At 23.0% G+C, this 14,700-nt stretch overlaps 2 protein-coding genes across 3 annotated transcripts; one reads left to right on the top strand and one right to left on the bottom strand.

Moving 5' to 3' along the window:
- Positions 1-2,427: 2,427 nt before the first annotated feature.
- On the top strand, positions 2,428-8,688 carry LOC122499292. Of its 2 annotated transcripts, none has more exons than XM_043607569.1 (7): positions 2,428-2,680; positions 4,433-4,740; positions 5,690-5,965; positions 6,044-6,276; positions 6,442-6,702; positions 7,530-7,785; positions 7,940-8,688. In XM_043607569.1, exons 2-7 carry the CDS (start codon positions 4,488-4,490, stop codon positions 8,110-8,112), a joined length of 1,452 nt encoding a protein of 483 aa, XP_043463504.1. In that variant the 5' UTR covers positions 2,428-2,680; positions 4,433-4,487; the 3' UTR covers positions 8,113-8,688. The 2 variants fall into 2 exon arrangements, with proteins under 2 accessions (XP_043463504.1, XP_043463503.1); XM_043607568.1 differs by having other exon boundaries at positions 2,428-2,833.
- A 3,388-nt stretch (positions 8,689-12,076) lies between these two features.
- Positions 12,077-13,744, bottom strand: LOC122499291. Its single transcript, XM_043607567.1, has 4 exons — positions 13,500-13,744; positions 13,262-13,427; positions 12,551-12,920; positions 12,077-12,339 (listed from the first exon to the last, which is right to left on the bottom strand). The coding sequence occupies exons 1-4, from the start codon at positions 13,621-13,623 to the stop codon at positions 12,181-12,183; spliced, it is 819 nt and encodes a 272-aa protein (XP_043463502.1). The 5' UTR covers positions 13,624-13,744; the 3' UTR covers positions 12,077-12,180.
- Between the last annotated feature and the right edge of the window lie 956 nt (positions 13,745-14,700).

The raw sequence follows: 14,700 nt of genomic DNA, 5'->3' as shown, positions 1-14,700 counted from the left end.
GATTAATTTTAGTTTATTTTCTCTTTGATTATTTTACTGTATTTTTTATAATTTATTTTTTTATTTATTTTTTATTTGTGTATTTCATTGTTGCGTCGCAACAATTTTGAGACAAATTGAGATCAAAAAAGTACCAAAATTATTGGTAATAAAATTTATTTATTATTATTTATTTATTTTTTTATTTTTATTTTTTTTTACTTATTTTTTATTTTCATAAACTATTTTTCTATCATTTTTGTACATTTTTTTGTCTCAATTTGATATGCTTAGAAAAACAATTATTGTATATCGATATGTAAATAGTTAATAATAAATAATAATTTTTAATATCAGATAATAATTTTTTTATTATAATAAATTTACCTGAATTTTTTTTACATACAAAATCCAAGTTGATACCAATTGATTTACTCAGATTCAATCAGGCGTGAATTGTGTCAATTGTTAATCTTGGGATTGATTTATCTTTAAACGAATTGAATCACACGTGCGATCGATTAACTCCAATTAAGTAGTAAATCGGTTTTACTCATTATTTACACTTCAATCAGTTACAAAGAAAAGAGAATCAATTTTTTTTTTTTTTTTGCTCTATTTTTATCTCTAATAATGTGTTTGCATTTTTATTGTCTACATTAAAATTCTTCATTTCAAATATGAATATCAATTTTTTTCTCTATTTTACTTTTCTTATAGTTTATTCATTGATTTTCTATTCATTATTTGCTATTTTCTATTAGATTTCTATCCATTTTCTTTTTTTCTTTTTCTTTTTTTTTTTATTTGCTATTTTACAATTATTTTATCATTTCAGTTCAAAAATTACGAAATGTTCAATTATTTCCATTTCGAATCTTTTTTTATATTTTTCGACAGAGCTGAATTAAAAAATTTTTTTTTCTAACATTTGGAACGGAATTTTTTTTTTCTTCAACCCGAAATTTAATTATATACCCGCGAGTGTGTATATTTAATTAGAAGTCAACTTTTCGAAGCACACTTGAGAAAACGAACAATTCTGAATCAAATTATAATTAATGAGCGCGGACGACTTCTGTTTTATCTAATTAGTCACAAAAAAACGTATAATTAATTACAAAGAGTAAAATATGTTTGAGTGTAAAGAACAAAAAAAAGAAAACAATATTTATTTTTGAAAAAAAAAAATTTTAACAAATCATCATGTTATTGGAATTTGCATATTAAAAAAAACGTGTGTTTTAAATCACGTAGGTGCGATTATTTTATGCATATAATTGTAATAATGTGTATAAATTTAGTCATATAAAGTGTTAATGAGAAAAAAAATTCATTACCGTCCACAATGATCATTTGGTCATGGTCAATATGACGTTAAATGGACAAAAAAAAAGAGAAGCCTTCCTTCCACTATTTATATTAATTAACACGCAAATCAAATTATTCTAATATATTATATGAACGCGAGTCTCATTTCAGAAAGTTTATCTAAAATGCGAGAACCTTTTGAACTCGTAGAGGTGTTATCATGCAAATTTTCTCCCTATATACTATCTAGAGAATAAATATTATTTCATTACAAATAATCGAAATTTTTTGTTTCAAAAAGAAAATCTATTTTTTGGTTTCTTTATTCGATTTTAGCTTTTTCAAATCTATATTTTTTTCAAGTGTGATTTTATTATTTCCTTATTATCAGTTATTTTTTGTTTTTTTTTGTTATTTATTGTTTATTTAATATTTGTTAATATAATTATTTATTTAATTTGTCATTACATATATTTATTATACAATTATTTTATTCCGAATAATGGAAATTTTTTGTTTGAAAAAAAAGTCTATAGGATTTTTTTGTTTTTTTATTCGAATTATTTTCGTTTTTTCAAATCGAATTTTTTTTTCAATTATGATTTTATTATTTCTTTATTATCAGTTTAATATTTATTATTTACTCAATTATATTTTATTATAAGATTTTATTACATTTTGTTATTATATTTTATAACAATATTATTTTTTCTACAATTTATTTGAAATTAAAAATGTTATTTATATAATAAATTGAAAATGAAAAAAAAGAAGAAAATTTTTTTTCCTGCTATAAAAAAATTAAAATATTTTTTATATAATAGAAAAATAATTTATTATTTACTCCCGAAGGATAATTGTCCAAAAGTAATTTTATTTCAATCAAAAGACTTTTGTTTAATTCTCACAATTTAAGATTACTTTTTTTTCCACCTTATTCAACAATTACTTAAATGAATCATTATAACAATTACAATCGTTTTTGATTACAAGTACAAATGAAGAAAAAATGCGATAAAAATTAGTTATTGCGATAAATTAAACTGCTAATAGATAATTTTTTTTTAACAGACATTTCATCGCGAACACGATATATAGAGTAAAATTTATAACTATAACAGCAGGGGGAGGGGAATTTATATATATATTATATACACCGATTTTAATCAGAAAAAGAGAAATTTTAATTTTTCTCGATATATTTAATGGAAAAGTGGTGCATAACGCAGACGTAACAGTAGTGAATATATACGAATTGAATAATAACAAAAATCGAGAAGCGCAAGCGTGACTTTGGAGCATAAAATTCTGCATCGACGCACATTAACAGGAGTCAGAGACGAGTGTTATTTTTTTTTCCTCCAATAACTAAAAATTATTACTCAATAGAGTAAGTTTCACGAAAGGAATGTTTAATTGCCAATAAATTATTATATCCACATGGATTTTTGTATTTGCAAATTAGAAAGGAAAAACTGTGATTTTTCTTCTCTTTGGGCGGTGGCAGGTTAAGTTTTGATTTATTCCTTTGCCAGAGCGAAGGGTGAGTTTTTTATTTTTTTTTATTATTGTTGTTATTATGTCGAGTAATGTAAATATTGTCTAAAAATAGAAATATTTTCATTTTTCGCAAATTTTATTTTGTATTATAAGGTCAAAGATATTTATTATTTACAATCGTAAATATTTTGTTGTTTTTATTTTATTCTTTTGGAGTTTTTATTTTACTTGTATTTTTGTACATTTCTACACTTATTTACACTTTATCTGCACTTATTTATACTTTTTTCTACTTTATTTATTTATATATTCTTTATTATTATTGTTCTTATTTTTATTTTTTTTTTTGTTTATTCTTTTTTCTATATTTTTCTACTTGTTTTTTACTTTTCTCTATATTTTTTACATTATCTGCCATTTTTTACTGTATTTCTACCTTCCTCCACATTTTCTACTTTTCTCAATATTTTTTTTTACTTTTTCTACTATTTTCTACTTTTTTCTACTGTTTTTCTACCTTTATCCATAATTTTTTATTTTCTCTGATATTTTCTATTTTTTCTCTAATTTTTTCCACTGTTTTTCTACTTTTCTCTACATTTTTCTTTTACTTTTTTGCTATTTTCTACTATTTTCTACTGTTTTTCTACTTTTCTCAACATTTTTTACTTTTTCTTTACATTTTTCTACTGTTTTTTACCTTTCTCCACATTTTTTGTTTTTCTGATATTTTCTACTTTTTCTCTACTTTTTCCACTGTTCTTCTACTTTTCTCTACATTTTTTTGCTTATTTTACTATTTTCTACTTTTTTTCTACTGTTTTTCTACCTTTCTCAACATTTTCAACTTTTAAATTTGAAGAAGTTAACAATTTTCAACTTTTGTTTATATTTTTCTACTGTTTTTTTACCTTTCTCCACATTTTTTATTTTTCTGATATTCTCTACTTTTTTGCACTGTTTTTCTACATTTTTTGGTATTTTAAAATTTTTCTATCTTTCTCCACATTTTCTACTTTTCCTTTCATTTTTCTATGTTTTTTTTCCTTTCTCCACATTTTTTATTTTTTCTGATATTTTCTACTTTTTTTCTATTTTTTTCCACTATTTTTCTACATTTTCTACTTTTTCTCTCATTTTTTTCACTGTTACTATACTTTTCTCTACATTTTTTTTACTTTTTTGCTATTTTCTACTATTTTTCTACCTTTCTCCACATTTTCCACTTTTTCTTTACATTTTTCTACTCTTTTTTACCTTTCTCCTCATTTTTTATTTTTTCTGATATTTTCTATTTTTTTCCACTGTTTTTCTACTTTTCTCTAAATTTTTTAAATTTTTCTGCTGTTTTCTACTTTTTTTTTTGCTATTTTCTACTCTTTTTCTACCTTTCTCCACATTTTCTACTTTTTCTTTACATTTTTCTACTGTTTTCAACCTTCCTCCACATTTTTTACTCTTTTCTGCTATTTTCTGTTTTTTCTCTACTTTTTTCCACAATTTTTCTACTTTTATGACTTTTCTCTACTTATTTATTCTTTTTTAACTACTTTCTGCAAATGCCACTTATTTCTACTTATTATTATTATTTTTTCTCCATTATTTATACGTCTACCTCTACTGATTTTATTTTCCATTTCAGGAGCAGTAATTGAGAGGAATCAAGTTTAAAAGTGAGAATTCGATTGACAAAAATTATGGAGGATGATGAGCAGGAAGAATTACGTTGCACTGGAAGTGACGTTGAAATTGAGGAATATTCAGACACTGAAGAACCACCATTCGTTGGTTATCAATCGTCGGAGAAACCCTTTGACACCGACAGTCCTAATTGGAAAAAATTCAGTTTTATTTTTACACTCTGTATGGTTATTATCTCAGTTACAATTCTCGTAATTAGTTTTCCACTTTATCTGGAAAGTGTCAGTGCCGTCTCTAATGGATATTCAGGTATTCAGGACAATTACATTTTAATTAATTTTACTCAATCTTAAAATTCAATTTATTTTATTTTTTTTGCATTCAAAAAATTCTGAATTTTTATTTATTTATCTGGATTGTTAGTTATGTTTCTTTTAGTTGTTCTTTATTTTTATTTTATTTATTTATTTATTATTTTATTTTTTATTTTATTTATTATTGAAAATAAATTAAAACCATGAAAAAATGAGGGAATTTATTTATTATTATTTTATTTACTATTATTTATAATTATAATTTTTTTTACCTTTTATTATTGAAAATAAAATAAAACCTGCAGTAAAAAATACTTAACATTTTGAGAATTTTGACTAAATTAATTCTAATTCTAATTCTAATTCTAATTCTAATTCTAATTCTAATTCTAAAATCTAAAGAGGAAGAAGAAATTAATTCTAAAATGCGAATGCAAATATTTTTCGATATTTCGACGCTAAAATCTATACTTTGTAGAGGAAAGAATTTTTTGCGTCTTGTTTTGTTTTTTATCTTAATCTGAATCTTATGCAAGTATAAAACTTACATGCTGTTATTTAAACACTATTTTAGTTGCATTTAACATTCTTGAAAGTTTTGAAAGGGTGGCACTAGTGAAAGTAAATTTTGTTGAGCGAAATATTCAAGGTCGAAAGTTATAATATTTATTTGTTGAAAATAACAATCGATTCGAAAATAAAAATATTTGGAAAACAATTTTTATATTAATAACAGTTCTTTTTTTTTCTTCTTTTTTAATTTTCTTTTGTAGTTCTCTCTTTTAGTTTTAATTTTCCATTTTCTCAGAATTTGTGAAAGAGTTCAGTAATTACCACTTTTTAAACAATTCTTTCAGTGTTAATCGTTTTTGTTCTGTTTTGTAGCATTTTTCTTTTTCTTCTGAACCAGTGTCAATAAACTAAAACCATTTTAATTTTTCCAGCACTACTATTCACTGCATTTGGTTCCGTTTGTATTCTGGCCGTTGTTTATTTCGTTAAAGAAAAGATTTCGCCATCGCCAATTCCAATTCCAAGCAGCACTAGAATTTCAATACCACGTAATGTTATTTTGAAAATCAGTTTGCTGTATGCGACTTCAGGTATTCTCATCGGTCTATCCTTGGACCAAAACAGAGTCCTTTGTCATTTGCAAGATCCGATAAAAGGCATCGTCCTTGTTTTTTCACTCATTTATTATTTCTTCTTTTGTCGCAAAAGTAAGTGAAATATATTAAATTCTATTATTCATAATGCGGACTAAATGAATATTAATTTTTCATTTTTTTCTTTTTCAGTGATGAGTCTACAGCGCATATTCTCGAGTACAACAATAATTGTGGGACTTTTTATAAGTGTCGATTATGGACTTTGCGACGAGTTTCGTTGCAGAGGAAGGGAAACTTCCGGTCACACTATGCAAATGCGAGGATCTTGGGGAATAAGAGCTGTTTGGACGTTTGTCTATGTGCTTGCACTTGCTGCTTTTACCATGTTTTTCACGATTCTTGAACGTCTCTTTACCACTGGGGTAAAAGTTTCCTTTTCCTTTTTTTCCCATTGTGACACGCTCCGAAGAAAAGTATTTTTGCTTCTTGGTTACCTTTCTTCGGAGCAAATTGTCTCAAGTACAATTGTAATTTAATAGCAATTTTTATTTTTTTCTTTGTTTGTAACAAAAGTTTTTTTCGTACAGAACACTGGGCCTCTGCTGCCGACGAATCACAGCAATTTCCTGCACACGGTGTCACGTTTGGTGTCCTCGCGTGACGTGAGACGAAGAAGCACTGTCGAGGACGGCGGTCGATTGTTGCACGTCACTGATCCGGATCCAACAATAAAACCAAAAACCTTTCCAAAACCACCGATTTTAGAAACACTTTTATACATACACATTGTCACATTTATCGTGATTTTGCTCTTCACCTGGATCGATACTTTGCCCGGGATTGGAAGAGTAAGTTACGATTGTTTGGGACCACTACTGGTTGTAACTGACATTGACTTTCGCTCCGAAGAAAAGTATAGAGGCAAAAAAAATAATTTTAGATTTTTTTTTACAATTTCTGTAACTGAAAACTATACCTTTCTTCGGAGCGCGAAACAATTTAGTATTTTAGTTTACTAATTTTGAAAAATTAACAAATTGTCATCAACCGATGTTTATTTACAACTAATGGTAGTTTCTTACATATAGTGTCAATGTCAATTGATGGTGGTTTCAAATAATGACAACAATTATCGTTTCATTCAGTGACAGTTGATATCAATTTTCTTATTTAGCGCTTTCAGTCAGTGAGATTTTTCTATTTATTTTTATTATTATTGGTTGAAATTAGTCTTTTGATTATTGGTAGTTTTGCTGTCATTTATTGAAACTCGTTAAGTTTTTAAATTAAAAAAGCTATGGTTCATAAATCCATTATTTGAAACTGTATCATTTCACAAAATCTTCATTATTACCATCATCGAAGAAGTGGATACATCGAGAAAAGTGTTTTTCGATGTATTCACTTCTTGCGTATAAAATTATAATCCATTGTTAACCTTGATATTTTTTTTTAAGGAAATTTGAGGTAAGAGAAAAAAATTTGAGTTAGAAAAAAACGAAAGAAAAGAATACAAATTCAAAAAGTACAAAAAAGTCACCTACAAATTTCAGTGTATCTTATTTCGTTTGTCTTATTATCTTAAAAGAACTTTTAAGCAGAGAGATAAAATTTGTAGTTGTTTTTTTTTAAGGAAATTGTTTATTTCTTTTAATTTCTTTTGGTATTATTTCAGGGACTTCTCCCGGCAGATCTATATCGGACAATCAAATATGGTTTAATGTGTCACGTCAAGGGAAGCAGCTCTTGCACTAATGTATCAGGACATGCTTGGACATTTTTAGGCGCCTATGTGATGTTTGTTATTTCAATTTTAAATTTCCTCTCCATGTGCGAAAGTGCCGTTTTTAGTGTCGCTGCCACAACTGTCTCGTTACCATTGTCAGGTATATGGTGGAGCATCTATAAAATGGATATTGGCGTCAATGGAGGTATTCGCTATGCAATTTCTTTTAATTAAATTCATTTTTAAATTAACAAACAAATTAAATCATGAAAATAATAAAAAATATCAATTTCATAAATTAAATAGGGAAATAAATTTACATAAAGTGATTTTAGAATTAATTAATTTTTTATTTTCAGGATGGATCACTTTGTCGCCGGGCGTCACGGGAGAATTGATATGTGCTCTTCTCGGTCTTCCTGTCGTTCTCCTCGGTTTAGGATTATTGACAAAATCACATTTCAAAGACACTTTGCCCCCCTATCAGATACTTCAATCACAAAGCATTCAAAGTGAATCCTTTTGTAGGTAAATTTACACAATATAGAGAAAAAAAACTTTTATTTCAACATAAAAAAAATTGTTGCTAGGGTTTTTAGCATAAATATATATTAACGAAAACAAAATCCGCCCAAAGATATGAGTGAACGTTTAAAAAATAGTTGCGCTTCCTAGGTAAAAAAAAGAAACGTCAAAAAGACCAAATTCGAATTTCCTGTTTTATTCTCTCTATACGAAATTTGACTTTTTAAAGTTGGGAAAGTTTCCAAAAATTTTAACACGGAAGCTATAATTTTGTGATTCTCAATTAAAAATTGTAAATTGTCGCAGAATTATTAATTAATTTAATTAATAATAATAATTAATTATTAATTTTATTAATATTAATTCTGACATTTATTTGAACATCTTAATCGTTCTTCTAACAAATCTTCTCTTATTTCAATATTTATTATAAATCTAACAAGTTAAAAAACTTTAAATAGCCTAATTCAGAATACTGAACTCTTCAAAAATCTTGTTTTCTCAATTAAAGGTTAAGAAATATCGAAAGAAATGAAAATTTTTTACACATAAAAAGATTTTTTTAAAGCTGAAAAATTTCTCTTAAAAAAAGAAAACGCTCGAGACAATTGAAGATTTAAAAATATCTTTAAAAAAACGAAATATTTTATGAAAAATTGAAAGAAAATCACGCAAACATTTAAAAAAAAAATTTTTAATTTATTTTAAATAAATAAATTTTACATGAAATAGAAGATTTTAAGAATCAAAAAATTGTTAAAAGAAAAGATTTAAAAAAAACAACAGTAAAAATTTAAAAAAATTTTAAAGAGTCGAAGAAATTTTAGAATTGAGAAAATTAAAGACAGAAAATTTTAAATAATGATTCATTGAGTTATAAAAGTCGTAAAAATATTAAACAAACAAAAATTCCTAAAAACGACCGAAAGAATAGAAAAATACATTCATTCTTCTTTTCTTTAAAAAAAGACATTTTTTATTTCGATTTTGAAAAAAAAGAAATTACTATAATTACTATAATTAATACAGAATAGTATTATTTATTAATACATAGTACTTTTTATCAACAGTATTTTTTATCAACAGTATTTTTTATTAAGAGTATTTATATTTTTTATTACTATTATTTTTTAATATCAGTATTTTTATTAACAGCATTTATTATTAACAGCATTTTTTTATTCAAAATATTATTTATTGACAGTATTTTTTATCAACAGTATTTTTTTATTAATATTATTTTTTATTAACAGTATTTTTATTAACAAACTTATTTATTGACAATATTTTTTATCAACAGTATTTTTTTAATAGTATTATTTATTAATAGTATTATTTATTAATAGTATTTTTTATCAACAGTATTTTTCATTAAAATACAATATTATTTATTAACAACATTATTTATTGACGAACAGTATTATTGTTTAACAAACAGGCCTGAATAACAATATTATTTTTCTATAAATATATTGCCTACTATTTTTTGTTTTCGTAAATCACAACCATTTGCCTACATTTAATTAAATAAAAAACCAAGAATTAAAATAATAAATAAAGCAGAAAAAAGAAAAATCATCAGATATAAAAAAGAAAAAAGAAATAAAACAAAACAATAATCACAAGTTTCCTACACATTATAAATAATATAGAGTATCAACGATAACGTCCGGTTTTCTCAAGTTATTGCAAATTAATGCAATATCGAAAAAAAATTTTATTTTAATAATGAAAATATTACAATTTTTAATAATAATTGTTATATCGCATTATTTTTTAATGTGTATACGTACATATTTACTAATGAATGTAGAATATATTATTATATCAATATATATATAAATGACAAAAGAAAAAAAAATGATAGGTTGATTGTTATAAAGAAAAAAGATTTGTAATGTTAAGGGTAAAAATACCAGTGTTAAAGAACATGTGTTATATATTAGTCAAATTTAATACTTATATTGTCCCTATTGTATTATAATTATTCCAGTGATTCCTAACAATTATATGTAAATTTATGATATTATACAATCGCTTCTGTAACAGTCATAATTCATTCCTACACGTGCTTCTTTATTTAGGACACTGACAAAAAAAAATTCATTTTTCTAAGGTCAATCGAAATTTTAATATATTCCCTAATTAATTTTTCTAATTAAGTTATTCTTAAATAAACTAGTCATTTAATAACTCTTAAATATAAATAATTAATTAATATTAATCAATAAGAATTGTGTAATGTCTCGAATTTGGAAATTAATATTTTCCTAAATTATCATCTTATTAATTAATTTTAATCAATTATTTGATAATTGTTATAATTGTTATAATTATTGATAATTGATAATAACTATTAATTAGAATAAAGCATATAAATTAAATTGTGTATGTGAATAGTAATTAAAAATTAATGGTAATTAATATAATTACTGTTAATTAACGTAATTAGTGTTAATTAATTCGATTAACGATAATTAATATATAATTAGTGTTAATTAACATAATTAATTAATATAACTAACATTAATTAATATAGTGTTAATTAATCTGATTATTATTAATTAATACAATTAATATAATTAATGTTAATTAACGTAATTATTATATTTATAAAATAGTATTTTATATATAATAATCGCAAATTCAGAGAAGCAGAAGCAAATAGAAGGAAAACAGATTTTATTTTTTTTAAAAATGGAGAAAGAGAAAGTTTTGAAACATAAAAAATAAGTTTCGTGTTGTTTTTTAATGAATTTTCATTTAAAAATACGGACCTAATGAAAAAACATAAAAGTATTTACATGCGCCAAAAGAAAAAAGAAAAGAAAAATATTCTAGACATAGCTACATAATGTTTGCCAAATATTTATAGTAATAATCAAACAGTTATTAGTACAAAAAGGGAATAAAATATTTTAGTATATATATAGATATTGAAAAATGCTCAATAATAATCTGCGCATCATTTTACAATAATTATAAAATATTTTCAATACCTACTATTTCTTTAGAGTAATATTTTAGTGGCTGCTAATAAAAAAAAATTATTGCTGCATTTTAAAAAATATTTCTTATTGCTTTCAAAAATATTAATTGCTTTCCATATGTAAACATTTTTCTGGTACTTTTGCAATTTTTTTTCCTTAATATCTTAATTTAAAATTAAAAAATTAAAAAAAAATTAAAAATAAAACAAAAAATTAATAATAGACCATAAGAATAAAAAAAACATCTTTTCTCTTTTTTTTAAAATAAAAATAAGAAAATAATTAGGTACTTTTTAAATTTGTAATCCAAATTGCAATATACTTTGCAAATCTTCCTCAAATAAAAAGATTTTTTATTCAAGTTACAATTTATAAAACAAGATTGTAAAATAATTTAATTTTAAATTAATTTGACTTTAAAATTAATTTAAACGAAAAATAGTAATTATTCATTTTATAATTTCGTTTCAAGTGGGAGTCGAAGAGTACCAGAGAATTGTGTAATAAATAAAAATGTATTTATAAATTTGTTTTTTTGTAGTTTTAACATATTCTCAAAAAAAAAAAATGACTTTTATCGTTAGAAAAAAAGTCTATTGAGCAAATTAATAAATACTCATAAATTTAATTTATTATATTATGAATCTGCGATTTATGAGAATATAAAAAATGCTTCCGCTATGCAGACAGCAGTTTGTTACTTTTTTTTTCTTAAAGAATCTTTTTTATAAGGAATAATGTAAAATGTTACTGTTTATAAAACGGTAATGACTGTGGTAGTTGTAAAATAATCATTCTTGAATAAAAATATATACGCACAAATTCGTCGTTTAATAATTTATATATTATAATTATTCAATAATATATAAAGTCCAATTTAAAAAATAGAGCAAAATTTTTATTTTTTTTTTAATTTACAAAAATTATTTACAATTTATTTTACAATACCAACAGTAATAACAATATTAATATTAATCGCTGGAAAACACTGACGCTTATAATAAAATAATAAAATAATAAAAATACACTAACAATAAATTAAAAATATATCAATATACACAGTTGTAAACTAAAAAAATGTTAATTTAGGAATCTGCGGCAATTTTCAACATAAATGTAAACATTTTCTGGAATGTTAGATAACTAACAATATTGTTTATTTTCTCTTTGAGAAAATTGTGCGATGATGGCAAAATTTCGGGTTTCAATTGTCTAAGAGCTTCGGGAAATAATTCATTTACAACCTGTAGAGAATTATACAAAATTAATCGAGTGAAAAAAAAAGAAAATAAAAATTAATAAAAAAATACAAATAATAAAAATGCATAAAAAAAAATACAAAAAATTAATAAAAATTAATACAAAAAAAATATAAAAAATAAAAATAAATAATTAAAACGAATTATTGTTAAAAAATATTGAATTACTGTTTATATTGTTATTTATCAAACTTACTTGATTCATAATTAGACTGACGTGCTTCTTTGTGTCCATTAAATTTTCAAGATTCAAATTCACTCTTTCTATGGAATAATCAAAATCAAAATGCTTCAAATATGCCGAATCTCCTAAACCAATGACGAGATGAGCGTAAATTTCTAAATTATTGAGAGAAAAATCAATCTGTCCAGATCCACTCAAATCGATTCTTTTACCGGGCGAGAGATTCTCCATCACACCCGATAAATTATAATTTCCACTTGCATAAATTACCGGTACCGTGATATTCACTATTATTCTTCGACTGAAGAAGAACATACAGGCACTCTTTATTTCAAACGTCGCCAATTTCGTCAGTGTCAGATTTGTCAGATCCAAATTTAAACTGTAAAATTAAATTGTTATATTAATTAATTTTTTAAACTATTATTTGAATGAATGAAAATAATATATTAAATAAATAAAAATAGGAAAAATTATAACAAAAACAATAAAAATACTAGAAACAAAAAATAAATAAATAAAATTAGAAAAAGCTATAAAAATAATAATAAAAATACGAGAAACAAAAAAATAACAATAAAATTAGAAAAAAATACAATAAAAATACTGAAAATAAAAAAAATAATGAAATTAAGAAAAAAAGTAAAAACAATAATGAAAATACTAAAAATAATAAAAAAGATAATTATTAATTTAAAATATATTTAATTTTGTTTAACTTACTCTCCAATTTGTTTATTTTTCGTTTCGAAATTGATTTTATTGATTTTGAGAGGTTCCAAGGAAGGAAAATTTAATTCCGGCAGTCCTTCAGAAATAATGTTTGATCGATACCACTTTAAAACTAATTTTAACGCATTTGATGAAAAATCACTGTCATCTGTGCATTCTGAGGAAAAAAAATTAATTTTTTCTCAATTAAAAAGTTTAAAAAATCGATTAAACTAAAAATAACACTCACGATATTCAACAGCACCCACATTTGTTCCTCCAATGCTTAGAATTTTACCGAGAAAATTACTTTTACCAATTCCAAACAAGAAAATGATGAAAAAAATACGTCTTGATTGGCTTAAATCCGACATTTTTAATATAAATTTAGTTTTAAATTTATTATTTACTATTTGGAAAAATTTTATTTTCTAAATTTTATTTTGAAAAATGATTTTTTAAATATAAAATTAAAAATAATTTTTTTTTGTAACTAAAAATAATTGTTTTATAGCTAAAAATAATTTTTTTTATAACTAAAAATAACTTTTTCTAAAACTAAAAATAACTGTTCTGTAAAAATAATTTTTTATAAATTTCGAAAAATGTATTTTAAACACTTTTTCCTTATAAATCGAATAAAAAAATTCTTTAAAAAATCGTCAAAATTTGAAAAATAACAAATCAAACCGAGTATTTATTGGTTCCAAGAACATTTGTTTATACAAATTTTTCAAAATTATTTTTTTATATCGATTTCTATTCAAATACGTCATTATTATTTTTTTGTGTACTTTTCAATAACAATCAAATTTGATAATTTCAATTATCTTCTGCAATAAAAAAATTTACTCTTTTCTTGATACAAACAATGGTTTCCAATTGTTCCATTAAACTGTTTATCCTCAATTTATTTTATTACATTATAATGTAACGATCAAGTTTTTCACTTTAGATGAATTGTCAATATAAGACATTTGTCAGATTCAAATAAAAAATTTAAATTTAATTTGAATATCATCAATAGAGATAAAAAAATTTTTTTTATCAATTAACTCTTTGTGTAGAAACGTATATTTTACTCGTAATTGAATTTATTCTAATTTTCATCTGTTTGTTTAATGATAATTTGAATAAATAATAATTGCACTATAGAAATTTATTTTTTTTCTTAATTTAGTTTTAAAAAAATGATAAACGAGCTTTATTATATTTTGAAACAGTGTCAATAATTTATTGGTATTTTTAATTAAGTTTCTTGGTAAAAAAATATTTTTAATTAATTTTTAAAAGTATTTTTTAGTGATTTTTGCAATTTATTAACAACTATTATATTTATTGATTATTATTAACTTTTTATGGTGAAGTAAACTTTTAATAAATGTTTAAATATTTAGAAATAAAAATAAAATAAATAATAAAAATAAAAAAGTAGAAATAAAAAAAATAAA

The sequence above is a fragment of the Leptopilina heterotoma genome, unplaced genomic scaffold (assembly GCF_015476425.1).
Source record: "Leptopilina heterotoma isolate Lh14 unplaced genomic scaffold, ASM1547642v1 Lhet_166, whole genome shotgun sequence".
Classification (NCBI taxonomy): domain Eukaryota; kingdom Metazoa; phylum Arthropoda; class Insecta; order Hymenoptera; family Figitidae; genus Leptopilina; species Leptopilina heterotoma.
Note: the sequence above shows the minus strand (reverse complement) of the source record. Positions and strands in the feature narration are given on the sequence as shown.